This window comes from Dendrobates tinctorius, unplaced genomic scaffold, assembly GCF_039654945.1.
Source record: "Dendrobates tinctorius isolate UK_male_01 unplaced genomic scaffold, ASM3965494v1 ptg000014l, whole genome shotgun sequence".
NCBI lineage: Eukaryota > Metazoa > Chordata > Amphibia > Anura > Dendrobatidae > Dendrobates > Dendrobates tinctorius.
The window spans coordinates 15872288-15899941 of NW_027361682.1; the positions used below are offsets into that span (position 1 = coordinate 15872288).

Below are 27654 nucleotides of genomic sequence, written 5' to 3' on the forward strand. Positions count from 1 at the left end.
CAAGTACAGAGAGATCCTGAATGAAAACCTTCCAGAGTGCTCTGGACCTCAGACTTGGCCGAAGGTTCACCTTCCAACAAGACAATGACCCTAAGCACACAGCTAAAATAACAAAGGAGTGGCTTCAGAACAACTCTGTGACCATTCTTGACTGGCCCAGCCACAGCCCTGACCTAAACACAATTGAACATCTCTGGAGAAACCTGAAAATGGCTGTTCACCACCCAACCTGCCGGATCTGGAGAGCATCTGCAAGGAAGAATGGCAGAGGATCCCTAAATCCAGGTGTGAAAAACTTGTATTCAATACTGAGCAAAGGGTTTGAATACTTATGACCATGTGATATTTCAGTTTTTCTTTTTTTAATAAATTTGCAAACATTTCTGGGGGGGGGGGGTTTCAGTCAAGGATGGGGTGCAGAGTGTACATTAATGAGAAAAAAATGAACTTTTTTTGAATTTACCAAATGGCTGCAATGAAACAAAGAGTGAAAAAATTAAAGGGGCCTGAATACTTTCCGTACCCACTGTATGTTCCTCCCATGTTTGGGTTTCCTACAGGTTGTTAAGTTAACTTCCACTATTCTGAGAGTTTAATTGGCTTCCTGTGAAATTGGTGTAGACTTGTGAGTCCCAGTGGATGTGGTGAGAGACGGATTGGTACTATATAAGCAACAGACATATATGGCCAAATCTTGACTTGGTCAAGAAATACAACAGTGAATCAATTTAGTCCAGAAGGTTTTCGTCAATTGTTTGCCTATTGAGAGTTTATGATAAATACACAGCAGCCCAATATGGATAACATAATCAGGCCCTATAGTGGGCATAAGATGAGTTGTACCCATTCCGAAGGGAGATTTTGAAATGGCTTTGACTAACAGGCAAGTGCTTTGTTGCGGTCATCAAGACCACACGCAACAGGATACTTACTTGGATCCATAAATTTTATCTAGTCTGCATGTGAGCGCAGCCTTAGATAGTCGGGAACTAGAGTAGTTGCTATAACAGTTTGTTCTGGATCATTGGCTTCTCTAGGTCATGTTTAGATCATGCCACAATTTCTAGATGATTTCTAGAAAAAAAAAACTGAATGGGGACGTTCATCATTGTTCTCTGCAGCACAGAAGGCGATCATCGGATATCATGTTAATGATGATTCTGAGCACGTGTAGGATATGGCTGGACTGTGCTGTCAAATCGCTACCCAACACGTTGGTTAGTTGTCGCATGATTTCAGCTCACAGTCATCAGGGCGCCGCAGATGAGCGAAGCTTCGCCGAACCGTCTGGTCACAGCCGTGTTGTTAGTCAGCCATCTAGTCTGGCCAGTAAACAACTGCTGATCGGCCCACCTAAAGGGCCATAAGGGCATGGTGTCCAAGCGGATTCCCAAGAGATGGAATTTAGAATGAAATACTCCTAAGACCATACATTCCAGACCCCAATGCATGGACTGGCTGCAGGGGTCCTGTCTCCTAGGTACATATAATGCTGTTCTGTTCGGATCAGGTGTCCCACGGTCAGTCCATGTGAATTTGGCCTTATCTGACATTCATTCTCTGCAGCAGTCTGCGTCTTGTTAGGATTTTCCGCCAGTTGCGCCATTAAAAATAAATCCGAGCCCAGCTGCTCCTACCACCGCTAATGATCTGTAGTAATGAGGCGAGGATCGCGCTGCAGGTGAAGGACATTAACCCCTTCAGCGCATCGGATCCATCTTTCCTCTACTGTGGCATGTGCAGGACTCCTCAAGTATCCTAACCATTGCCGCCAGCGTGCTCCTTGCTACGCTCGATGTAGCGTCAGGTGGGCGATCGCAAGTAGTGCGACCAGTGGCGGATTATAATGAGGTCAATCTGGACGGTAGCCCAGGGCCCATTGGTGTGGGGGGGGCCACCAGCCCAGGTTTAATTGCCCCTTTATAGTCCGCCACCATAGCGCCACAACCCCCCCATGCACCGACCCCCCCCCATCCTCGCCCTCCCAAACAGACCCACCGGCCACCGCAGCTCCTCACTGATAAATCCCTGCTCTGTGCGCACAGGACCTGTGATGAGGTCACAGGAGGGTCACATGATCAGGGGCCTCTGTCCAAGGCCCCTGATCATGTGACCCCTGACTCATCCCCTCCTGTGACCCCATCACAGGTCCTGTGTGCACAGCCCTCGATGTATGCAGGACTCTGCTGTGCTGGTTGTCATGGTGCTGCATGAGGGAAGTATGTGTGGGGTCAAGAGGGGTTTACAGGGTGGATGTAGCTGAGTGTGTGTGTGCGAGGTGTACGGAGCGGAGCCATGCGTCTATGAGGTGTACGGAGCGGAGCCATGCGTCTATGAGGTGTACGGAGCGGAGCCATGCGTCTATGAGGTGTACGGAGCGGAGCCATGCGTCTATGAGGTGTGTGGAGCGGAGCCATGCGTCTATGAGGTGTGTGGAGCGGAGCCATGCGTCTATGAGGTGTGTGGAGCGGAGCCATGCGTCTATGAGGTGTGTGGAGCGGAGCCATGCGTCTATGAGGTGTGTGGAGTGGAGCCATGCGTCTATGAGGTGTGTGGAGCGGAGCCATGCGTCTATGAGGTGTGTGGAGCGGAGCCATGCGTCTATGAGGTGTGTGGAGCGGAGCCATGCGTCTATGAGGTGTGTGGAGTGGAGCCATGCGTCTATGAGGTGTGTGGAGCGGAGCCATGCGTCTATGAGGTGTGTGGAGCGGAACCGCGCGTCTATGAGGTGTATGGAGCGGAGATGTGCACGGAGCAAAGCCGCGTGTGTACGGAACGGAGCCCTGTGTGTACAAAGTGTATGGAGCTGAGCCGTGTTTACGGAGCGGAGCCGCGTGTGTACGAGGTGTATGGAGCAAAGCCGCATGTGTACAAGGTTTAAGGAATGGAGCCATGTGTGTACAAGGTGTACGGAGCAGAGCCGCATGTGTATGAGGTTTAAGGAGTGAAGCCATGTGTGTACTGAGTGGAACCGTGTGTGTGCGAGGTGTACGGAGTGGAGCCGTGTATGTACGAGGCATACAAAGCGGAACAGTGTGTGTATGAGGTGTGCGGAGCCATGCATGTACAAGGTGTATGATGGGGAGCATCCATACCTCCCAGCCGTCCCAGATTTTAAGAGTCTGCCCCACTGCCCCGACCGGGAGCTTACTTTTCCAGTGGACACAGGAGTACACGGCGGAGCCCCGAGGAGCACTTGAAAACGCTCACGTGACGTTCCATCGGAAGTGACGTGCTGGAAGCTGACCGGAAATGAGGTAATTTTGGGAGGAGATTGTGACGGAAACATAGAGGCACTTCAGGAAATGCTTCAGATCCATCACCGTGTCCTCCTCCGACAGTGCGGCCATTGGGATCACCTTGGACTCGGGGATGTCGGCCATGTGAGTGGATCACGATATGTCCTGCACCAGGAGGCTCAGGTGGGCACTACAATGTGAGCCGGACTGGTATAGTGTCTTTATAGAATCTTTCTCTCTCTGTTCTTTCTTTCCTCTCTTTCTTTCTTTCTTTCTTGCTTTCTCTCTGTTCTTTCTTTCTCTTTCTTTTGCTCTGCTTTTTCTTTCCCCTCTCCTTCTCTGTTCTTTCTTTCTTTCCCCTTTCTTTCTTTCTCTATTCTTTCTTTCCCCTCTTTCTCTCTCCCTGTTTTTCCTTTCCCCTTTCTTTTTTTTATCTGTTATTTTTTTTTCTGTCCCCTCTTTCTTTCTGTTTCTCTTTCTCTCTCTGTTTCTCTTTCTTTCTCTCTCTGTTTCTCTTTCTTCTTTCTTTCTGCTCTTTCTTTCTCTCTCTCCTTTCTCTCTCCTTTCTTTCTGTCTGTTTTCTTTTTCTCTCTGTTCTTTCTGTCTTTTCCTCAGTACCAGTCACTGTGCCCATAATGCCAGCCACTGTGCCCTCAGTATCAGTCAGTGTGATCAGCAGTGCTAAATGGGTGTGGTTGGGGCTTGGACATGGGTGTGACTAGTTGTGAAATGGGTGTGGTTGGGCGGACGGTAACCAATCATCATAGTGAAAGTTGTCTGTTTCCATCAACTTTGTTATATGTGGGCAGTGGGCACCTCTAGTAAGGTGGGCACGAGATGGTGGGTCTTGTCACCTCTGCCTCACACATAAGTTACTAGGAGTTGTACTTTATTCCTGCCACGTTTCTTTCTTGGCCTACTGAGAGAAATGTTTTGACCAGATGAAAGTTGTACAACCTGAGGATTGTGCATGTGTGCGCAGCCCGCTTGTAGTAATATGTGTGTGTATAGATATATACAGTATATTTACTTACTCCAACCCCTATATAAACCCTGCCCCTCCGACCGCCATCCACTTTCTCATGCTCCTGTTCCAATCCTGGGGTCTTTTTTGTCCCCCTTTGGTCCTCCACATGCTGAACATCTGGGACATGACTAACATTGCTCTATGTGCGCTTGTTCGTCACCAGATGCAGCATCGTGTCCAGTGTGTGAGGAGACGGCGACTTGTCTGTGGCGTTAACACCTCTGCTGCCATGTTGGGCACAGCCTGTGACGAGTAGCGTCTCTTCCTGTTTATCCGGCCACAGGCTGCACACCGGAGGCTGCTTCTTCTATCAGGGGAAGTTCATGAAGCAGAAGCCTCTGTGTGACTCATGTGAAGTAACTTGTCTGACAGGTCATGGGCCCAGGTCAGCAGGTGATTGCAGACTATTAGCTGGTTTCGATGTTAGGTACAGGTGAGTCAGGACTAGATGGGTGGAAGCCTTCCAGTTTTGTAAGGCCTCGTGCACACGCTGAGTATTTGGTGAGTTTGTACCTCAGTATTTATAAGGCCTCGTGCACACGCTGAGTATTTGGTGAGTTTTTCGCTCAGTATTTGTAAGGCTTCATGGACACGCTGAGTATTTGGTGTTTTTTACCTCAGTATTTGTGAGGCCTGGTGCACACATTGTGTATTTGCTGAGCCTTTTACCTCCAGTATTTAACCCCTTCCTGCCCCTTGAAGCACCATATGCGTCATTAAAACTAGTGACTTCCTGACCCCGTCACATGACCGGGGGGCCCACAGAGTCTGAACAGCCCAGGACCCTGGCTACCCTTAATCCACCCCTTAGTGCGACACTTTAATCCCCCATATAATGAAAAGTTCTGCAACTTTCTGATATACAGGGTGGCCCATTTATATGGATACACCTGGGTGGTCACCACCCATCTTGAAAAGTGTTCCCCCCTCCCATATATTAACATAGCTCCCAAGCGTTCTGGATTCCATGGGACAGTCCCGTTTTTGCTCCGCCCACCCACTGTCAACCCAAGTCTATTTTATCCCGCACTGCAGGGAGATAAGCCGCACGCCGCCCCCCCCCCCCAGGCACCGACCACATTCTCGCCCTCGCACAGACCCACTGCAGCCGCATACAACCTGCCCTGCAGTGAGGTCGCTAAGTTGTGTTCTGATGTTCTCTTCTGAGGCACAGGAGGACCTGTGATGTGGTCACAGGAGGGGAGGAGTCAGGGGTCACATGATCATGGGCCTCTGTGTATGCAGGACTCTGCTGTGCTGGTTGAACTTGTCATGGTTCTGGATGAGGTAAAGTTTGTGTGAAGTCAGGAGGGGTTTACAGTGTGGATGTAGCAGTGCCGTGTGTGTGTGTGCGAGGTGTACGAAGCGGAGCCGCGTGTGTGCGAGGTGTACGCAGCGGAGCCGCGTGTGTACGAGGTGTATGGAGCGGAGCCGCGTGTTTGTGGTTGTCATGATGCTGGATGTGTACGAGGTGTACGGAACGGAGCCCTTTGTGTAAAAAAAGTGTACAGAGCTAAGCCGTGTGTTTACGGAGCGGAGCAGAGCTGTGTGTACGGGGTGTACAGAGCAGAGCCGTGGTTGTACGGAGTGGAGCCATGTGTGTATGGAGCAGAGTCGTGTGTGTACAAGGTGTACGGAGCAGAGCCATGTGTGTACGAGGCGTACGGAGCGGAGCCGTGTGTGTACAAGGCATACAAAGCTGAACCATGTGTGTATGAGGTGTGCGGAGCCATGCGTGTACACTGTTTATGGTGGGGAGCATTCATACCTCCCAACCTTCCCGGATCCAGCAGGACAGTCCTGATTTTGAGTCTGCCCAACTGCCCCGGCCGGGAGGTTACTTTTCCCGCGGACACAGGAGTACACGGCGGAGCCACGAGGAGCACTTTAAAATCCGCACGTGACGTTCCACCGGAAGTGACGTGCTGGAAGCTGACCAAAAATGAGGTAATCTCAGGAGGAGATTGTGACGGAACCATGGAGGCACTTCACGGAATGCTTCAGATCCATCACTGTGTCCTCCGACAGCGGGATTGCCTTGAAATCAGGGATGTCGGCCATGTGAGCGGATCATGATATGTCCTGCACCGGGAGGCTCAGGTGGGCACTATAATGGGAGCTGGGCTGCTATAGTATCTTTATAGAATCTTTCTCTATCTGTTTCTTTCTTCTTTCTTTCCCCTCTTTCTTTCTCTCTCTCTGTTCTTTCTTTCTCTCTGTTCTTTCTCTCTCTCTGTTCTTTCTCTCTCTCTGTTCTTTCTCTCTCTCTCTCTCTCTCTGTTCTTCCTTTCTTTCCCCTCTTTCTTTCTCTCTGTTCTTTCTCTGTCTCTCTCTGTTCTTTCTTTCTCTCTCTCTGTTCTTTTTTTCTGTCCCCTCTCTGTTCTTTCTTTCTCTCTGTTCTTTCTTTCTCTCTGTTCTTTCTTTCTCTCTGTTCTCTTTTTCTCTCTGTTCTTTCTTTCCCCTCTTTCTCTGTTCTTTCTTTCCCCTCTTTCTTTCTCTCTCTCTCTCTCTCTCTCTCTCTCTCTCTGTTCTTTTTTCTGTCCCCTCTCTCTCTCTGTTCTTTCTTTCTCTCTGTTTCTTTCTTCCTTCTTTCTCTTTCTCCGTTCTCTTTCCCCTCTTTCTTTCCCTCTTTGTTTCTTTCTTTCCCTCTCTGTTCTTTCTTTCCCTCTCTGTTCTTTCTTTCCCTCTCTGTTCTTTCTTTCCCTCTCTCTCTCTGTTCTTTCCCTCTCTCTCTCTGTTCTTTCTTTCCCTCTCTCTGTTCTTTCTTTCCTCTCTCTCTCTGTTCTTTCTTTCCTCTCTCTCTCTGTTCTTTCTTTTCTCTCTCTCTCTCTCTCTCTCTCTCTCTCTCTCTCTCTCTCTGTTCTTTCTTTCCCTCTCTCTCTGTTCTTTCTTTTACTCAGTACCAGTCAATGTGCCCATGATGCGAGCCACTATGCCCTCGGTACCAGTCAGTGTGATCAGTAGTGCTAAATGGGTGCAATTGGGGCGTGGACATGGTTGTGACTAGTTGTGAAATGGGTGTGGTTGGGGCGTGGCCTAAAATTTGCCGCGACGTGCTACGCGCGCCGCAGCCTTCGCCCCTCTTTCCCTTGTTCAAAAGTTGTGAGGTATGTACTAATGTGACACAAACAGGAAGCTGATATCACCAACCATTCCCATTTGATTTAGGTGTATCCATATACATGGCCCACCCAGGTCTAACCTTATAAATGGCCCACCCTGTACTTTAGGTAGGGGTTTCTTACCATTTTTAAGATCTCCAATCAGTAAAGGGAAATCTTATGTATTTTGCCCGCAGAAGCTAAAAACGTCATCCTGATCCCGTCCGACTGACATCTATGTGAGAAAAAGGGGTTTTCACCCTTCTGATGTAAACAAGCATATCAGAAAAGTGCGTAAAGTTTCCATTTATAGTAAAATTAAAATAATATCACAGCTTTTTTTTTCCCTCCCAGAAATGACACCACACCTGTCTACAGGTCGTGCACGGTATTGCAGCTTAGTCTCATTCGCCTCAGTGAAGCTGAGCTCTAATACCAGACAAGGTGGTGCTTTTTATTTTTGGAAACTGCCATATTTTTTTCCTAATCCTGGACTTTATTAACACCGCGGAGTCTTAACTGCTTTCACTTGCATCCTGCAGACAGAGTGCAGATGCACATCTGATCCACTAGAGGGCAGACTTTCCCTAGCAGTCTAGAATCTCCCAGCTGATAAGTCTCCAGTGGTTTGGCAGCAGCCAAGTGAGTGTCTGTGCAGCCCCCATCCTCCCGCCTCGCTCTCCGAGCCCCTCTGCCATGTAGTTATTTCTTTTTCTCTTGCAGCGATGCTGTGGCTGGGGGACCTCCATCTGCGCACATAGATCACCCCTGGGGGGCTTCCCTGGCTGTCCACAATGGAGAAAGAACGCAGATCATCAAAGCAGTACGGATCCCTGGAATCCACAGTGCGGAAAGCCAGTGAGCAGCAAGCCACAGGTGAGCGGCAGCATGAGTCCTAGCAAATCCCGCGCCCGCCGGAATGAGGTCTGACCGCCGGCGTCACTGGCATGGATACAAATGGGAGTAAAATTCCCATATAATCCTCCCAGTGAGCCACCAGTCAGGGCATGAGGCTGGCACCACGGGCACCGTACGGAGCTGTCCTTGCATGCCGCGACTATCCTGCAGGGGGGATCAGCATGCGGCTCCGCACGGCTCCATTCATAAAACATCTCGGCCCCCGCTCATGTGCCGTCCTCATGAATGAGGGAGAACTTGTGCCCGTCCTATAGTGTCTGAGATCATAGGCTGAGATACCCCGGCTCAGCGGCAGAGCATCACACGTGATAATAGAACATACAGCGGCTCCACCGACCGTATAACACGCAGGATTAGATACACAGCTCCGCAAGGAAACATGCATCAGCAAACCACATGAAACTTGGGAGGCTTGGATTGGATACACCGTCTCGGCACCAGAGTATCACACATGATAAGCGGTTACACACTATCACACATCATAGGTTTAGATACCACAAATTAGCCCGTAGTATCGCACATGATAGAATTAGGTACACCAGCTCGACAGATATGATCACACATGAGACTTATGTAGACTGGCTCCGCTGAAAGTATCCCACATGACAGGCTTAGATACGCCATCTCAGTAGACAGCATCACACAACTTAATTGACAGTATCACGCATGATGGAATTAGATACACCGACACAGCAGACAGTATCACATATGATAGGATTAGATACACAGCTCAGCAGTCAGTATCACACAGGATAGGATTAGATACACGGCTCAGCAGACAGTATCACATATGATAGGATTAGATACACAGATCAGCAGTCAGTATCACACAGGATAGGATTAGATACACAGTTTAGCAGACAGTATCACACAGGATAGGATTAGATACACAGCTCAGCAGTCAGTATCACACATGATAGGATTAGATACACAGCTCAGCAGTCAGTATCACACAGGATAGGGTTAGATACACGGCTCAGCAGTCAGTATCACACAGGATAGGGTTAGATACACAGCTCAGCAGTCAGTATCACACATGATAGGATTAGATACACAGCTCAGCAGTCAGTATCACACATGATAGGATTAGATACACGGCTCAGCAGTCAGTATCACACAGGATAGGGTTAGATACACAGCTCAGCAGACAGTATCACACATGAGAGGATTAGATACACAGCTCAGCAGTCAGTATCACACAGGATAGGGTTAGATACACAGTTCAGCAGTCAGTATCACACAGTAGGCTTAGATACACAGCTCAGCAGACAGTATCACACAGGATAGGAATAGATACACAGCTCAGCAGTCAGTATCACACATGATGGGGTTAGATACACAGTTCAGCAGTCAGTATCACACAGTAGGCTTAGATACACAGCTCAGCAGACAGTATCACACATGATGGAATTAGATACACCGACACAGCAGACAGTATCACACAATAGGATTAGATACACAGCTCAGCAGACAGTATCACACAGGATAGGATTAGACACACAGCTCAGCAGACAGTATAACATAGGATAGGATTAGATACACAGCTCAGCTGACAGTATCACACAGGATAGGATTAGATACACAGCTCGGCAGACAGTATCACACAGGATAGGATTAGATACACAGCTCGGCAGACAGTATCACACAGGATAGGATTAGATACACAGCTCGGCAGACAGTATCACACAGGATAGGATTAGATACACGGCTCGGCAGACAGTATGACACATGATAGGATTAGATACACAGATCAGCAGACGGTATCACACAGGATAGGATTAGATACACGGCTCAGCAGACATCACACATGATAGGATTGGATGCACAGCTCAGCAGACAGTATGACACATGATAGGATTAGATACACAGATCAGCAGACGGTATCACACAGGATAGGATTAGATACACGGCTCAGCAGACATTATCACACATGATAGGATTGGATGCACAGCTCAGCAGACAGTATGACACATGATAGGATTAGATACACAGATCAGCAGACGGTATCACACAGGATAGGATTAGATACACGGCTCAGCAGACATTATCACACATGATAGGATTGGATGCACAGCTCAGCAGCACAGGGCAGCGCTCCTGTGGCACATCTCAGCCCAATGTGGTCAGCTGTCATAATATGGATCTGGGCGGTGAAGGTTGGGAACTGTTGCAGACATTCAGTGAGTGCTAACGGAGGCCGAGAGCGGCTTGTCTTACTAAGTCCATCTTGACACCCCGCTGTCTGCAGATATCGCTCCTGTCATCTGACAACTGTTCAGATGCCAGAGAGACCATCAGCAAGCAGGGTCTGTTTCCTGGGGATCCCACCAATACGTATCTATAGCCTGCAATATACTGCATGTAATGTCCAAACCAGACACAGCATGCCCATACTCCAATCACATCCAGAGCTGCATTTATAATTCAGTTTGTGATTATACTGTTTGGTGAGCATACTTCACTGCAGGGCACTTCCAATGACTTCAATCTCAGCCAAGCTGTTAGCTGTGATTTGTTGTATTCCAAGTAATGCTTTATTGTGAATGCAGCTCTGGTTGTGACTGGAGTATAAGTTGGGATGTTTAAGGGACTTGTCACCCCTCTCTGACTGCAAACTATTGCATTCTCCATAATATAACTAATTTGATCTTAAAACTACATTGTCATGTCCCTCTGTTATTCCTCCTGGAAATGTATGAATCATTTGACAACTGGGTGTTAAAATTCACTTTGTCAAAGTGGTGTGTCCTCTCATAGTCTGTCACTGCCATAAATGATTAGATAGTGTCCGTACACACCTTCATCTGGTAACATCCAAGTTCAGGCAGAATTGTGATCACAGCTCTGGAGGAAATGTAAAACAGGATCTGCGGAAGATAAATAAATCTATTGAATGTGTTAGAAATCTTTTAGTGCAGCAAACAATGTCAATACAGCACTTCGTCTAGTAACACCCAGTTGTCAAATTCTTCCTACAATTCCAGGAGGTAAAACGGAGAAACGGCCAACACAGTATTGATGCTTATTCCACGAAGAATACAAGAATTATATTAAAATGGGTCCTGTTTAAATAAGATCTTACTTCTGGTTCATTGTCAGAACCTTCATGGGTAGCAGATTGTCATACTAGGGAGCAACTGCGATGCTCATGCTCAGCATCCTAATACTTCCATACAATACCAGCACTATAGTAAAGGAATATGAAACCCGAGAGTGCAGAATTGTGATTGCAGCTCCGGAGTGAAGGAAAAAATTGTAAGGAAAGTCTTTAGCACTGCAGATGATGGAGGGTTACTTTAAGGCAGCAGACAAGATAAATAATCTCCTGCTTCCTCGTCTTACCCCTCGCAGTCTGGACCACACCTGCTGATTGGTTTATACAGAAAACATTAATCTAAACATAATGGATGGTTCCACCTCCATAACCTTAGGAATAGCAGATCTGAGAGCGGTGGCCATGAAGGGGGGTCCACTTCTACATAGACCATTGTTGTCAAGGAGAATAGACCCTATGGAGAGGCTGCACAGCGTGTACTAATGTGCACGAGGACAAGTTGTCGCTATTATGTGCACATCCACCTGGGAAAGCCATAAACTAAAGTCAAGGACTCTGACTGTGCAGCACAAAACACATTCAGAATGTTTTATATAGATTCAATAATCTGAAAATTACATTTACCAGTCTAAAAATTATCAAAAAAAAATCTATTAACTTTGTCACCATTAGAAACGGTCATTTCAAGTGTTCCATAGTCCTCTTTGGGCTAAATAGGGGAGGAAGAGTAAAGATAGGGGAATTGTTTTTTTTTTTGTTTTTTTTTCTTCTTCAAGAAAGAGCGCCACTCTTATGAATAGGTTGTGTCTGGTATTGCAGCCTAAGGCTTCATTCACACATCTGATTTTCTCGTAAGCAGTTTAGTACCTCCAGGATATCTCTGTACTTGGCCGCATTCATGTTTCCTTCAATTGCAACCAGTTGTCCTGTCCCTGCAGCTGAAAAACACCCCCATAGCATGATGCGGCCACCACCATGTTTCACTGTTGGGATTGAGTGTCTGAGCAAAGGGTCTGAATACTTATGACCATGTGATATTTCAGTTTTTCTTTTTTAATAAATTTGCAAAAAAAATTTTACATTTCTGTTTTTTTTCAGTCATGATTGGGTGCAGAGTGTACATTAATGAGAAAAAAAATGAACTTTTTTGAACTTACCAAATGGCTGCAGTGGAAAATTTGAAGGGGTTTGAATACTTTCCGTACCCACTGTATGATATTCTGTGGGGCTGTGCACATGTCCTATTTTTATATATTTTTTTTTTATCCTATGACCCAGTGGTCTACAGAAAATATCGAATACATATCAAAATCGACAATGCAAGTCTGAGTCCGTTAAAAAATCAGACCGCACTTGGATGACTGTCCATGTATGAAAAAATCAGATGATATCCTGACCAGACTCTGATCAGAGTCGTCAGTCCGATTTTCTTGTATGTGGAAAAATTTTGGATGTGTGAATGAGGTTTTACTCCATTGAAGTGAATGGGGCCGAGCTGCAATACAGCACCCAACCTGTGAAAGAGTGTGGCGCTGTCTGTTTTCATTCTGCCTGTGCAGTGCTGGTATGACATACGTATCAGGATGCTGAGCATGAGCAACACAGTTGCTCCCTTGTATGACAATCTGCTGCCAATCTGGGCACTCATTATGTCATTATATGGGTTTACACTAAGATTGTGTTTTTGGGGGGATTTCGCCCTCTTTTGTCAGCTGACGATGTTATATCCATGGCCGATTCCACAACCACAGTAGATGATATTGAAGATGAGCTGTTCAAGATAGAAAGGATCCGGGAGATTTTGGTCAGGAGGGAGTCCGAGCTACGATACATGTGAGTACCCTAAAAAACCACAATGATGGGAGTCTAGGAGGTGTAATCCCCCAATAATACCCAGAGGAAACTGCCTTCTTAAGGCTCCTTCAGACTTCAGTGATCTTCCCTGCATGTAAAAAGAAAAAAGCTGACTTAGTTCAGATTTTTATCAGAATTTGGTCGTGTATCAGTTTTTACCTTCAAGTTTTATCAGTTTTTCTCACATGCAAAAAAATATTTTAAAAAATAGAGGTTTCTCTAACTTCTATCAGTGTCATTTATTTTCCTTTTTTTTTTTTTTTTTCATCTTTCTTTCTTTGTTCCAAGAGCCATAACTTTTTTTTTTCGATATAGGGGGCTTACTTTTTTGTGGGGTGAGTTGTAGGTTTGAATCACAGTATTTTACATATCACACATTTCTATAAAAAAAAATAATTCCGCCATATTTTGAGACCCATTCTTTTATGGGGTGAGTTGATGTCTTCATGTATACCAATTTGCCTTTCATCAGACATAATTGCTTTTTCTTCTAGTATTTTTAGAAAGGTGTGCAGGTTAATTTAATTTATAGACTGTTGCCAAATATACACACATACACACACACACACATATATATATTTAAATTTCTTTATTTTTAACTGTGGGAAAAGGGGGGTGATTTTTTACACTACATTTTTAGCCTCATAGGGGAGTTGAACCTGCAATCCTGTTTTTGATCACTGATTGCCAAGCTTACCCATCTGTACCTAGCGATTGTGTAGCCCATCAGTAACCAGTGCGTGTGCACATGCTAGTGTTCCAATTAATTATCAGAGATTAATAGCATCAACTAAATGGTTAACAGCAGCCATGAAATGTCAGCTCTGGCTACTCCTGTTACGTACAGATGCTGACTGTGTAGCCCAGCCATCATGTACTCGTTGTGGAGGGAGCTCAGGACTCTCACTCGCGGTCCTGAGGGCGGATGTACTAATATGTCCATATACGCTGAGGGGCCAAATCTGTAAATAGTCATGCAGCACTGTTTTTCCTGTTGTAAAAATGAACACCACAGCAGAACCCGATGGACCCACTTTAAGTCAATCGAGGTCCATCAGGCAGCATTACTTTTTCAGATGCAGATGTGAACACAGCGCTACAACCAGGAACAGCAGACCTGAGTTCGCAGACTTGACATTTCTGAACCTGAACCACCTGTTATTACTAATGCTAAAATGATAGGGTCGGTCAGACATTACAGATGTGATGATGCAGCTGATTCTGGCAGCGAGGGGTTAAGCGGGCATCTTCTCACATGGGAGCAGATGCAGGTGTGAGTCACTGAGGATGAGTCACTGCTGCCCTACTCCACAGGTTGCCTAGCAACAGGCAGGATGCAGCAGCACTGTGAAGGCCTGTCCACTCCTATTAGCCGGCCGCTAACTTCACTTTTTAGGGAGATGCGTTCACTCAGCAGACGAGGTCCCTTCCAGGTGTGCAGCAATTTATAATGGCTGCCTGTTAGGAAGGGAACTATGCCTGCAATGCAGAGGCCATGAGATGTCACATCACATTAGGAGGCCGTACGGGAACCTTTCCCAACCAGTGGTCACAAGGCTGGCAGGGCATGATGGGACTTGTAGTTTTGCAACGGATGGCGGACTGGACGCCAAAGTCATCTGAAGTCAAGAATATCGTCACAACTGGACAGCGATCAGTGGCGTCATTCAAAATCTCCAATCTACCAAAGGTCTTTAATGTTACTGCTCTCTAACATGGGCAAGAAGGGACTTTGAGCCCCCCATCTATTTAAGGCATTAGTGTGACTATGACACTCATGACAGCCATCAAGGGACTGTCCACAGAAGTCTACAGAAGCATGGGATATGTCGAATCACCACGGCACAGATGTCTGACAGCATCTTACTCACATGCATGATTAATCCAGTAGGCACATAGACTGATAAATTACTATAAATATTAAATTATTTTATCTCACATAAATGCCACCGTTCTCCTGAATACGGCGTTGTTTTCCTTTTGTTCCTGCGCCTCTCCGTTCCTGAAATATGGCTGCCTTTCCTTCTATTTAATTCTAGCCTTATTAGCCAACTGGGCGTGGTCCTCATAACTTTTCTGTGGGTGTCTTCATGATGACAAGCCCTCTTGGCTACCAAGACTAGATTTATATACAGCAAAGGAAGGGCCATATCTTAGGAATGGAGGGGCGTATAAAGAAAAGAAAAACAGTGTCGGATTCAGGAGAATGGCAGAATTTACACCGGATAGAACAATTTTATGTTTATGACAAGTGGCAGGTTTTGGTTGCTATGCATTGTTTATCCAACTCCTGGTCTATTGATTGGCGCAGGTGTAAAGAAAAATAGTCCATGTACTGTGTGTTTTTGCTTGTGTAGGCAAGCCCTGGATTATAGTCACCATCTCCGTGAATAAATGGGCCAAGGGTTCATTCAGGAAGAACGACCAAGACCCTTAAGTGGTGCCGTGATGTCTATTGGACAGGTCACCAGATCAGAAGTGGACAGTCTGTGTTCTTATTTTATTCCCGCTGCTCCTTTGAGTATTCTGCTGTTTGTTTTTTTACAATCCGTCATATGGTTTCAGACATATGGACTTTTTTTTATCATGCTAATCTTGATGGTCTTTACAAGGAGGCGGGGTTTACAGGATCCTCTGGGGCGGGTCTTGCAGAAAATAAAATAGCCCACATCTTTGGAAGCGTATGATGGATTAAAGTAAAAAAAACAGCAGAACATACAGGAGAGAATTGGGTAAATCCTACTAAGTTCTTAACCCTTAAAGGGCAGTTCCATTCACTGATATTATCACTGTGCAATTTGCAGTAAATCTACCTATATTATACTATAAAGCTATTTTATGAAATGTTTTGGTAAATCATTTTATTATAGTTCTGCATGTCTCTTCCATGTTGCTTCAGAGTAGAGAATGGGGTTCAGCTTTTCTTCGTTCTGGGCAGAGCTTTGTTTTGTGCGCTTTGTCGCCCTCTGCTGTGTAATATAGGGAAATAACTATGTAATATGATAAAAGTAAAATAACTGCGCTCAGCTCTTGATTTATCATGATGATTTTAATTTTTATGTGTTTTTTTTTTGGGGGGGGGTTCTCTTTTTATAGGATGGATGATTTTCAGTTGTGTCAAGAAATTACTCGTCTCAAGAAAGATCTTCAGACCCTGGTGTCCAAACCCGGTAATTACAAATATGCCAATAATCGCTAAAAGTGGACAGTTCTAGCGGTGTCTTTTGTCTGCAACCAATATGGTGACAACCCCCGGAATCACAGCAGGAGGTGGCATATACTTATGGAAAAAAACAACTATGGAAAAGGAAGCAGAGCAGTAGAAATATTATCATTTCCAAGTAACATATTATCTATTGTTTTCTTCTTGTAGATAAGGAAAGAACTCGGGAAGATCGGCAACAAGAAGAGGAGCTCTTACAGCGCATTCATAAATTGGTGGAGACTCGGGATTTCCTAGTAGACGACGTAGAGTTCGAGAGGTTACGGTAAGTACCTGGATTCTGAATCTTTAATGGCCAAGTCATACCAGCCTGATCTATATCACTATATAACAGAAAATGTACCCGGGTCCATATCACTTTATACAAAATATATACCTTATACTAGCTGTATATATATATATAATTATATACAAGAGGATACCCAGGTTATACTAGCTGTATATATATATAATTATATACAAGAGGATACCCAGGTTATACCAGCCGTACATATATCATTATATACAGAGGATACCCAGGTTATACCAGCTGTACCTGTATCATTATATACAGAGGATACCCAGGTTATACCAGCCGTACATATATCATTATATACGGAAGATACCCAGGTTATACCAGCGGTACATATATAATTATATACGGAGGATACCCAGGTTATACCAGCGGTACATATATAATTATATACGGAGGATACCCAGGTTATACCAGCTGTACATATATAATTATATACGGAAGATACCCAGGTTATACCAGCGGTACATATATAATTATATACGGAAGATACCCAGGTTATATCAGCGGTACATATATAATTATATACAGGAGATACCCAGGTTATATCAGCGGTACATATATAATTATATACAGGAGATACCCAGGTTATACCAGCTGTACATATATAATTATATACGGAAGATACCCAGGTTATACCAGCTGTACATATATAATTATATACGGAAGATACCCAGGTTATACCAGCTGTACATATATAATTATATACAGGAGATGTCCAGGTTATACCAGCTGTACATATATAATTATATACGGAAGATACCCAGGTTATACCAGCTGTACATATATAATTATATACAGGAGATACCCAGGTTATACCAGCTGTACATATATAATTATATACAGGAGATACCCAGGTTATACCAGCTGTACATATATAATTATATACGGAAGATACCCAGGTTATACCAGCTGTACATATATAATTATATACGGAAGATACCCAGGTTATACCAGCTGTACATATATAATTATATACAGGAGATACCCAGGTTATACCAGCTGTACATATATAATTATATACGGAAGATACCCAGGTTATACCAGCTGTACATATATAATTATATACAGGAGATACCCAGGTTATACCAGCTGTACATATATAATTATATACAGGAGATGCTCAGGTTATACCAGCTGTACATATATAATTATATACAGGAGATACCCAGGTCATAACATACCAGTTGTACACATATCATAATGTGTGTTCTTCTTTTCTTAGGGAACGTGAGGAGGACAAAGAAATGGCTGAATTTCTACAGAGTAAACTCTCTAAAAGTTACCTGAAGAAAGCAGGTGAGTGTCTGCCGTAGGTCAGTAAGATTCCAGAATGGAGGACAGGGTGACGTCATTTCCTGCCAACCAATTTGACGTGCAATTTTTCAGCTCGGTAAGGAACACAATATATATAGTTTGGGGTGCAAAGTGTGTATAAATTGGTGTGTGTGTGTGTATGTTCCCCCAATAATAATATATCTTTTACTCTTCGCCACGACAGCACCCACTTGGAGAGAAGGATCCGCCCATAGGAACAGGAAACCTACAGAGATAAAAGAGGGCGGTCCACCTCTCCTCCTCAGTTGGTTTCCTGTTCCTATGGGAACAGCAGGATTCTCTACATACCTGGGCCAAGGAACCGCCTGTGCAGTATGTGCGGGAACGGCAGGGGTCCCGGTCCAGTGGCAGCGACGGGGGAGTGCTGGGGTCTGGCTCCCTCCTCGACTGGGACAGCAGCAGCGCATCAGAAACACCGGTACCGGGCAAGGCCGACTGGGGGTTTTCTGCAAAAATACACGCCACCGGGATTTTGGGCGAGAACCATTCTGGTCCGTGTGGGAGCGCGGAACCGGAGAGAAGTGATAGTCTCCGGCGTTCCTGGGGCTTCAGCGTCCAGGAGGACGCACATGCAGCGCTGACAGGAAGGTAAGGAGGAACTTCCGGGTTACCAGAGGTTCCTCACTGCAGAGCGCACGCGCGGTCTCAGGAAGCCACGCGAGACTAAAAGCATGGAGGAGCGCTCCCGCCCCCTCTAGAAAAGTGACGAAGAACTGTCATCATGGTCTAAGATCCCGAAAGTGGACGCAGCAGTCGCCTCCGCCTCAAAACAATCGGCCTTACCAGTGGAGGACGCAGGGGTTCTAAAAGACCCACTTGACCGAAAAGCTGATGGCTCATTAAAAAGGGCACGGGAGGCGGCTACCGGCACGTTTAAACCGGCAATAGCTAGTACTTGCACAGCTTGTTCTATGCTGGTCTGGATTGATCAACTAGACCAGCAAATAGACCAAAAAATCTCCAGGGACAAGCTACAAGCTGCCATACCACTGATCCATGGCGCAACTGCATATATAGCAGATGCTTCTGCTGATTCATTACGCATGGCAGCCAGAACAGCAGGCTTACTTAATAACGTCAGATGTAGCCTGTGGCTTAAAAGCTGGAGAGGTGACAGCAGAAAATCAAAATCGCTGGGCCACGAAGGGAGAAAAAGGCAAAGGTGCCATGTTTAGAGGATCCTCCTTCCGCAGGGACAGGAGCTAAGGAGCCAGGCCCTCCAGTAGCAGGGAGACTAAAATTTTTTCTTCAGGAATGGGAGAAAGTTACAGCCAGCCCGTGGGTTCTGGGCATTGTTAGAGAAGGGTTAAAGATAGAGTTCCATCACGTACCCCGTAACTCAGTTATCATAACATCTTTCAGCTCGCAAATCCAACAGCGGGCCCTGGAGGTTGAGATTTTGAGTCTGTTGGACAAAAAAGTTTTGGTCCTGTGCCTAAAGGGCAGGAAGGGAGAGGATTTTATTCCTCTCTCTTTCTGATACCTAAACCAGATGGCTCATTCAGGACAATAATCAACCTGAGGAAGCTAAATTCATTTATAATAAACCATAAATTTAAATTGGAATCCATAAGATCTACAATTAAGCTCCTCTTCCCCAATTGTATGATGGCAGGCTTGGATCTGAAAGAAGCTTATTATCATCTTTCCATCCATTACAGATATCAGAAATACCTCAGAGTGGCGGTATTCCTCGATGGCACCATAAAACATCTCCAGTTCGCAGCCATGCCATTCGGCCTTTCCATCACACCGCGAGTCTTTACAAAGGTGATGCTGGAGGGAGGTGATGGCTTTCTTACGCCAAAAGGGCACACTGATAGTACCCTATCTGGACGACTTTTTGATAATAGGAAATTCAACTCGGCAATGTAATAAACCGAGTTGCTGATGCAATCTTATCCCTACAGGCTCTAGGTTGGATAATAAACTTCAAGAAGTCCAGAATCGAGCCTCAATCCGTTCAGTCCTTCCTGGGTCTCCAACTAGACTCCATAAATCAAAAATGTCTGCTGCCACAGATAAAAATTTCAGCGATTAAAATAAAGGTCAGGTCAGCAATAGACAGGCCACACATATCCCTAAGGGATGCAATGTCCCTCCTGGGGTCCCTGACTTCCTGCATTCCAGCAGTTCGATGGGCACAGTTCCACACGATGGAATTACAGCATCAAATCCTCTTAGAAGAAACCCATGACCGTGGGAATTTGACAAAGAAAATTACTTTATCCCAGACGGTCCTAACCTCCCTAGCATGGTTTCTAGAGGATAATAAATTATCGGGAGGAGTACCATGGGTGATAACACCCTCCCGTATAATTACTACCGATGCCAGCCCCACTGGATGGGGGGCTCATATGGGAAGCACCTTCACCCAGGGCCTATGGGATATAAGTGATGATCAGGATTCTTCAAACTTGAAAGAGCTAAAGGCGGTTAGTCATGCATTATATCATTTTCTTCCATAGTTACGAGGGGAAGACGTGAGACTCCTTTCAGACAACACCACAGTGGTCGCATATCTGAACAGGCAAGGCGGGATTCGATCAGTCGCCTTAATGTCTTCCGCAAGAAAGATCTTGTCCTTAGCCGAAAAACATTTTTTGTCTCTCTCGGCCCTCCATATAAGAGGGAGAGACAACTCGGAAGCAGACTTTCTAAGCCGCCATACACTACGGCAAGGAGAGTGGTGCCTGAGCCAGCAGATATTCACACACATCGTGTCACTATGGGGTCTTCCCCAGATAGATCTCTTCGCCACCAGGGAAAACAGGCAGGTGCGAAGATTTGCCTCTTTGAATGTGACAGACAGTCTGGAAATTCTGGATGCCCTCCAAGCCCCATGGCAGTTCCATCTAGCATATGCATTTCCCCCAATCATACTATTGCCGCAGGTGATCAGGAAGATCAGGGCAGAAAAGGCACGAATAATCTTGATAGCGCCATTCTGGCCCAGGAGGCCTTGGTTCTCTTGCCTCCAGGCAATGTCAGTGACAGACCCTTGGGTACTTCCTTCAATCCCCAAGCTCCTCTCGCAGGAGCCATTCTTCCATCCTCAAGTGGACAACCTCCACTTGACAGCTTGGAACTTGAAAGGGAAATGTTGAGAGCAAGAGGATTCACGGAAGGGTTAGTCAATACTCTCCTACAGAGTTGAAAATTGGCAACGACAAAAATTTACACCAGGGTATGGAAGAAATTCCTAGAGTTCCACACAGCTCCCGACTCTAGAGAAATTCCGATAACATCCATCCTAGAATTTCTACAAAAAGTCCCAACTCTTTTCCTATCTGTTAAAACACTGAAGGTCCAGGTGTCTGCTCTAGGAGCCCTCTATAGTTATAATGTGGCAGGCAATAGATGGGTAGCCAGATTCATCTCGGCCTGTGAGCGGAGCGAACCGGTACACATACCCAGAGTTCCTCCTTGGGACTTGAATCTCGTACTAGAGGCCCTTAGACGTTCCCCCTTTGAGCCATTAGACTCGATATCCATTAAGCACCTATTTCTCAAGACAGTACTACTAGTTGCACTAACCTCAGCTAGAAGAGTTAGCGACATACAAGCACTCTCAATAGAACCCCCTTTTCTATTGACATTCCAGGATCAGCTAATATTAAAACCAGACCCCTCATATCTACCAAAAGTAGCAGGGAAGTTTCATAGGTCACAAGAGATTCACCTCCCCTCATTTTTTAGTAACCCTTCTACTCCAGAAGAAGAAAAGTTTCATACACTAGATGTTAGAAGAGCAGTATTAGGCTGGTTTCACATTAGCGCTTTTGTGCGCAGCGCATCGTGCGCACCCGTGCGCTTGCGCACTGCGCACCTGTGTTTAGCATGACGTGCGCATGGTCTTGCGCACACTTGCGTTTTCGTGCGCATGCGTTTTTTTTGTCTTTCGCGCCAGGCGCGCCAGACGCAACATGTTGCATTTTTTGGTCCGCCCTATCTCGGCAAAAAAAACGCATGCGCTCGCTTGCGCAAACAAAAACCACACATTGAAGTCTTTGGGAACGCATGCGTGCGCATGGTCTTGCGCACGCTTGCGTTTTTAGCGCATGCGTTTTTGAGGTAAACAAATCTGGAATGTGGTCTAGACAATGGAAAAAATGTCACACCTAAAAACGCATGCGCATAAACACAAACGCATGCAAAAACGCATGTAAAACGCAAGCAACGCTGCGTTTTTTTGACGCATCAGCGTACGCATGACGCTAAAAAAACGCGCGTTTGTTTTGCGTTTTTCTTTGCGTTTTTATGCGCACGATGCGCTATGCAAAAAACCACTAATGTGAAACTAGCCTTACAATACATTGAGAGATCTAGCAGCTGGAGGAAGAGTAGGGCTCTATTTCCTTTCAGGGCCAAAAGAAGGGATATGAGGTCACAAGGGGTACCCTGTCTCGATGGATCAGAGACCCAATCAGTCTGGCATACTCCGTGAGCAATGAAAATCCTTCGGATGGTATCAGGGCACATTCCGCCAGAGCTATGGCTTCCTCATGGGCAGAGAGGGGAGACGTCGCAATCGAGTCTATATGTAAGGCCGAAACTTGGTCAATGCCCTCTACTTTTTATAACCACTATAGGCTTGATTTATCATGCTCTTCTGACCTAGCCTTTGGTAGAGCGGTCCTCAGCACGGTGGTCCCTCCCAGGTGAAGGTCTCTGAAAGTCTCTCCAAGTGGGTGCTGTCGTGGCGAAGAGTAAAAAGCCGGATTACTTACCCGTAATGCTCTTTTAATGAGTCCACGACAGCACCCGTTCACTTCCCTCCCTAGAAGTTAACATAGTGTATATACATCTTCTTAGATGTAAAATAAATAAAATTTTGAATAATATAATGGCCTAATTGGCGGTCCCCCGCGTACTCTGAAATCCAACTGGAGGAGGAGAGGCAGACCGCCCTCTTTTATCTCTGTAGGTTTCCTGTTCCTATGGGCGGATCCCTCTCTCCAAGTGGGTGCTGTCGTGGACTCATTAAAAGAGCATTACCGGTAGGTAATCCAGCTTATCATCCACCATCTTTGTAAATTTATAATCCTTCTTTAGTTCGCAGGAAGGAAAAGACGGCCAGAGTCACCTCTCGCTCCCAGCAAACCTCCAATCCCTACGTCACCAAAACGGGGTTGACGCTCCTAAAAGAGTGCTGTGGATTCACCTGCTCTATCATGTAACCCCAGCTGCTCGTTTCATGATGGCCACCCACAAGAGCTTTATTCTGATTGGCCCAGGACACGTTTGCGGCTCCTTGACTACCAGCGGCCACATTTTTGCCTTTTTGTATATAAATATATATTATATATGCTAAAAACTGTATAACTGAAATGATGGTGCACAAAGCCTCACTGGTCTTTTTGGTCTGAAAAGACCCCACCAGTTATGTAGACGTCATATGTGTGTATTATGTTCTGGGCTCCTCTCCTTCATAATCCCTTTCAGCTATACCGGAGAGTCAATATTCATCACGTAACACCTTGCCATGCAGCTCCAACTCGTATGGGTCTCATTTCAAAAGAGTCAGGGAGACGGAGCTGCCTACTGTGAATGACCCTTGACCCTTTTGCACTGTATTCTGTGTTGTTCTCTTGTGCTGTAATTTATAATGTAAAATGTTATTATATCGAGCATCAATGTCTCATCGGTATAAGGTTTGTATAAATATGAAGGGCGTCAAATTTGTGTAAGTAAAATATATGTTTCTGTAACATAAGTGTACATCTATATACAGTGCATGCTGGCCTCATGATGTTGGAAACCACCACCAGGGGGAGCTTAGGGAATAAGTGTTTACATTACTCTGTGGTGAGCTCCCCCTTGTGGTGGCTGTAGGCGGACAGAACTGGAATAATTGGCTTGGTCTAAAACTACATCAGATTTTCACACAAGTCCTAAACCTAGATAAAGACAAGTCAAACAAATGATTCATAAATTTTAGACTTTTTTTAATGATCCAATATCACATGTCTGATCGGCAAAAGTATGTGAATCTTTACCTTCAATATCTGGTGTGACTTCCTTGTCCGGCAATAACTGCATCTAAACCTTTCCTGTAATTGTAGATTATTCCTGCACATCGGCTTGGAGGAATTTTAGCCCATTACTCCATATCAAACAGCTTCACCTCTGCTATGTTGGGGGTTTTCTCCCATGAACTGCTCGCGTCACGACCATCCACAACATTTCTATAGGATTAAGGTCAGCACTTGGCCTTTCGAAAACTTTACCTTCTTTAACCATTCCTTTGTAGAACAACTTGTGGCTTTGGGTCCTTCTCTTGCTCTATGGATAAGTGTTCTTAGATTCAGTTCAGCGACAGATGTTCTGACGTTTTTCTTTGGAATTTGCTGGTATAATTCAGAATTTTTTCATCAATAATGGCAGACATCCTGGCCTGGGTGCAGCAGAATAGGCCCAAATCATGATACTATCACCACTGTGTGATACAGAGGGTATGAGATTTTTATGCAGTGTTTCCTTTTCTCAAAACATAAAGCTCATTTAAACCAAAAAGCTTTGTTTTGGTTTAATTTGGTCTCCATATGTCTTCAAAACATTATTCCAGTAACCTTCTGACTTGTCCAGGTCATCTTTGGTAGACATTAAACAGGTAGTAATGTTCTTTTTGAAGAGCAGTGGCTTTCTCCTTGCATTTCCGCCATGCACATTATTGTTGTTCAGTGTCCTCCTGATGGTGGACTCATTAATATTAACATTAGATAATGTGAGAGAGGCCTTTAGTTGCTTAGACTTTACCTTGGGTTCCTTTTTGACCTCACAGACTATTAAATGGGCTCCAGTTTCCTCCATTTGTACACAATCTGCCTAACTGTAGGAGTCCAAACTCTTTACAGATGGTTTTGTAACATTTTTTCATCTTAATGGTCATCAACAGCTCTTCTTCTGAGGTCTTCAGGAATCTTCTTTGCTTGCACCATGCTAAACTTCCACAAACGAGTTGTGAAGATCACACGTTGATAGATTCCTGTTCTTTAACTTAAACAGGTCAACCACTCCTACCTGATTGACATCCTATTTATTGAAAACACTAGATTCTAATTTCACCTTCAGATTATCTGCTAATCTTTGCAGTCACTTGGTGACTAGTCTCCTCTGTCTTCTCTCAGTAGAAGAGAATTGGGAGAAGCGTAGGAGTCTAGTTGGCTCGTTCAAATCACATACATACAGCCCCGTGAACGCCCACAGAGAATACAGAAGACTCATAACGGTGAGAGCCATCAGTCTGGAGTCAGAAAAAGGGACTGCAGACTTTTCATGTCAGCCTGGACCACCCCCCTTAACTCAATGCAAGACATACAGTGTATGACCACTGGTAGCCTGCCTATCCATCATTACTGGAGTTAGAACCTTCACCAACAGTCCATTTAAAAGTGCGCTATTCCGGACCCGCCGCGGTCTTGGTGCCGCAGGTAAGAGTTATCTATTGTAATTTACTTGGAAACTCAATTCTCCTGGGGCTGCACAAATCTGATCTGCTGCTGACAAGGAATTAGATATCTGGACGCGTACCAGTGATTGGGTGACTCATCGGTGGGGTCTGCGCAGAATGTTAATAAGAGCCAGTCTGGGTGCTGGGATCCTCGCAATGGTTAACCACATGCTTCCATTATATGGCTCAGTGACTGCTAAGTGAAATATGATATATACAAATGGCTCATTCTTGGCACCCAGCTTTCTAGTAACCCTGAATGATTATATATCCGGGGCTTCAGAATAATTAAAATAGCATGTCTGTGACTACAATATTAATGACTGGGGTTAATATCTTCAGATCTGGTTAATCTCACTGTTAGGCCGGGTTCACATGCCCAGACTGACGGCAGGTCTCCCAAACTGAATAGACACATATGAGGCTGTATAAAGAGAACATGAAGGAGGAGCAGCATCCGTTCCAGGTGAAAAAATTCTAGCTTTATTCACCTGGAACGGATGCTGCTCCTCCTTCATGTTCTCTTTATGCTGTTGATCCTGTTTGGTCCTGGGATCCTTGGAGCGTGCATTCTACAAGTCTGTGTGCTGTCGGCTGTACTCTTCTGTTTCACATATGAGGCTGTAGGCTCGTGTCGCGAGAGCTGGTCAGTCCATAAAGTGGCCGTGAAGTACACTCTTTAGGGGTTATAATTGTAATGAGAATACTAAAAAACTGATCAGGGTTGTGACTAAGCTGGGTGAATACATGGAGTGTATATCCAAGTAGAAATGAGGTCACACTCAACGAGCTGGTGAAGATATTGCTTGATTTATTGGCACATGTTAGGCTGTGTGCACACACTGCGGATTTTGCTGCGGTTCCGCAGCGGTTTTGGCCGCTGCGGACCTGCAGCAGTTTTTGCTGCGGTGTACAGTACCATGATTCCCAAAGGGAATCAAAAACCGCAGTGCAGACGGTGCGGAATTTTCCGCGCGGATTATCTGCGGTTTGCCATCTGCTCCATTGAGGAGATGAAAAACCGCAGGGCAAAACCGCAGAGCAATCCTCAGGTAAAACCGCAGGTATTTTGACCTGCAGATTTTACAAAATCCGCGCCTAATCCGCAGCGTGTGCACACAGCCTTACACATGTCGGGCCGGGGGCGTGACATCAGGAGTGCAGCGGGAGCTGACAACGATCATTTCACGCTATGCAAGCGCTTCGACGAGTTCCTCTGCACTCGTGATGTCACTCCCCCGGCCCGACATGTGTAACGTGCCAATAAATCAAGCAATATCTTCACCAGCTCGTTGAGAGCGACCTCATTTCTACTTGGATATACAGAGCATTGTGAATTCTCAGGTCTAGCACCCGAAGCTGCCAGTTATCAGCGCTCCGAATGCCGCACACCAGCTGAGGCTATACGGTAATAGCGGTGCCATCCACGGTTTTTCTTTCATTTTATGAATACATGGAGTGTCTTGTATTTATTATGCATTTATGAATTCTGATACAATATTTGCCATTATGTAAGAAACGCCTAAATTTATGATCTTCATGAAGGGTATAAACATGCAAACACTCCGGAAAACCCCTGGAGATTGTTACAAATCACATGCCTGTGTATTTCTTTATTTTCCCCAGCAGTAAATTGAATCCCAGAAACCTCAAAGTTGGAGTGAGGTTCACACGTTCAGTATTTGGTCCGAATTTTCCATCAGTATTTGTAAAACCAGGAGTGGGTGATAAATACAGAAGTGGTGACGGGTTTCTATTATAATTTTCCTCCTGATTGTTCCACTCCTGGTTTTGGCTTACAAATACTGATATCAAATACTGACCAAATACTGAAGGTGTGAATATGGAATAACGATAAGTTATCAATATCAGTTGGTGAAGGTCTGATACCCGACACCAGGTTCCTGTGCCAAAGATTCTTTCTATTAATGAAAAGAATGCTGCAGAGTAAGGAAGATGGATGGAAGAAGGAGATGGAAACAATATATCCAAATTAATTAATGTTGCATATTCCTATTTAAAAAAAAAATAGCTTTTCATTAACATAGGTTATTAATATCAGATCGGTAGTGTTCTGACCATTAACTACCGAGCACAGCGCCATACAATTGGCTGTGCTACTAATTTCTGATTACTACTCAGCTGCAATACCAT

The 27654-nt window shown here is 45.2% G+C and overlaps 1 protein-coding gene across 4 annotated transcripts in view; it reads left to right on the top strand.

Annotated features, from left to right (window-relative positions):
• LOC141072179 (bMERB domain-containing protein 1-like) overlaps positions 1-23763 on the top strand; it is a 34121-nt gene extending 10358 nt beyond the window's left edge. For 2 of the 4 annotated variants that reach the window (XM_073559688.1, XM_073559684.1), the window contains exons 2-7: positions 8091-8243; positions 13053-13173; positions 16291-16364; positions 16568-16682; positions 17935-18008; positions 23103-23763. In XM_073559688.1, the coding sequence (XP_073415789.1) occupies positions 8162-8243; positions 13053-13173; positions 16291-16364; positions 16568-16682; positions 17935-18008; positions 23103-23227 (591 nt within the window). In that variant the 5' untranslated portion in view covers positions 8091-8161 and the 3' untranslated portion in view covers positions 23228-23763. Of the gene's footprint in view, positions 1-7196; positions 7658-7732; positions 8010-8090; positions 8244-13052; positions 13174-16290; positions 16365-16567; positions 16683-17934; positions 18009-23102 lie in introns of those variants that run through there. The other 2 variants (XM_073559685.1, XM_073559686.1) reach the window with 2 other exon arrangements.
• The last annotated feature ends 3891 nt before the right edge of the window (positions 23764-27654 follow it).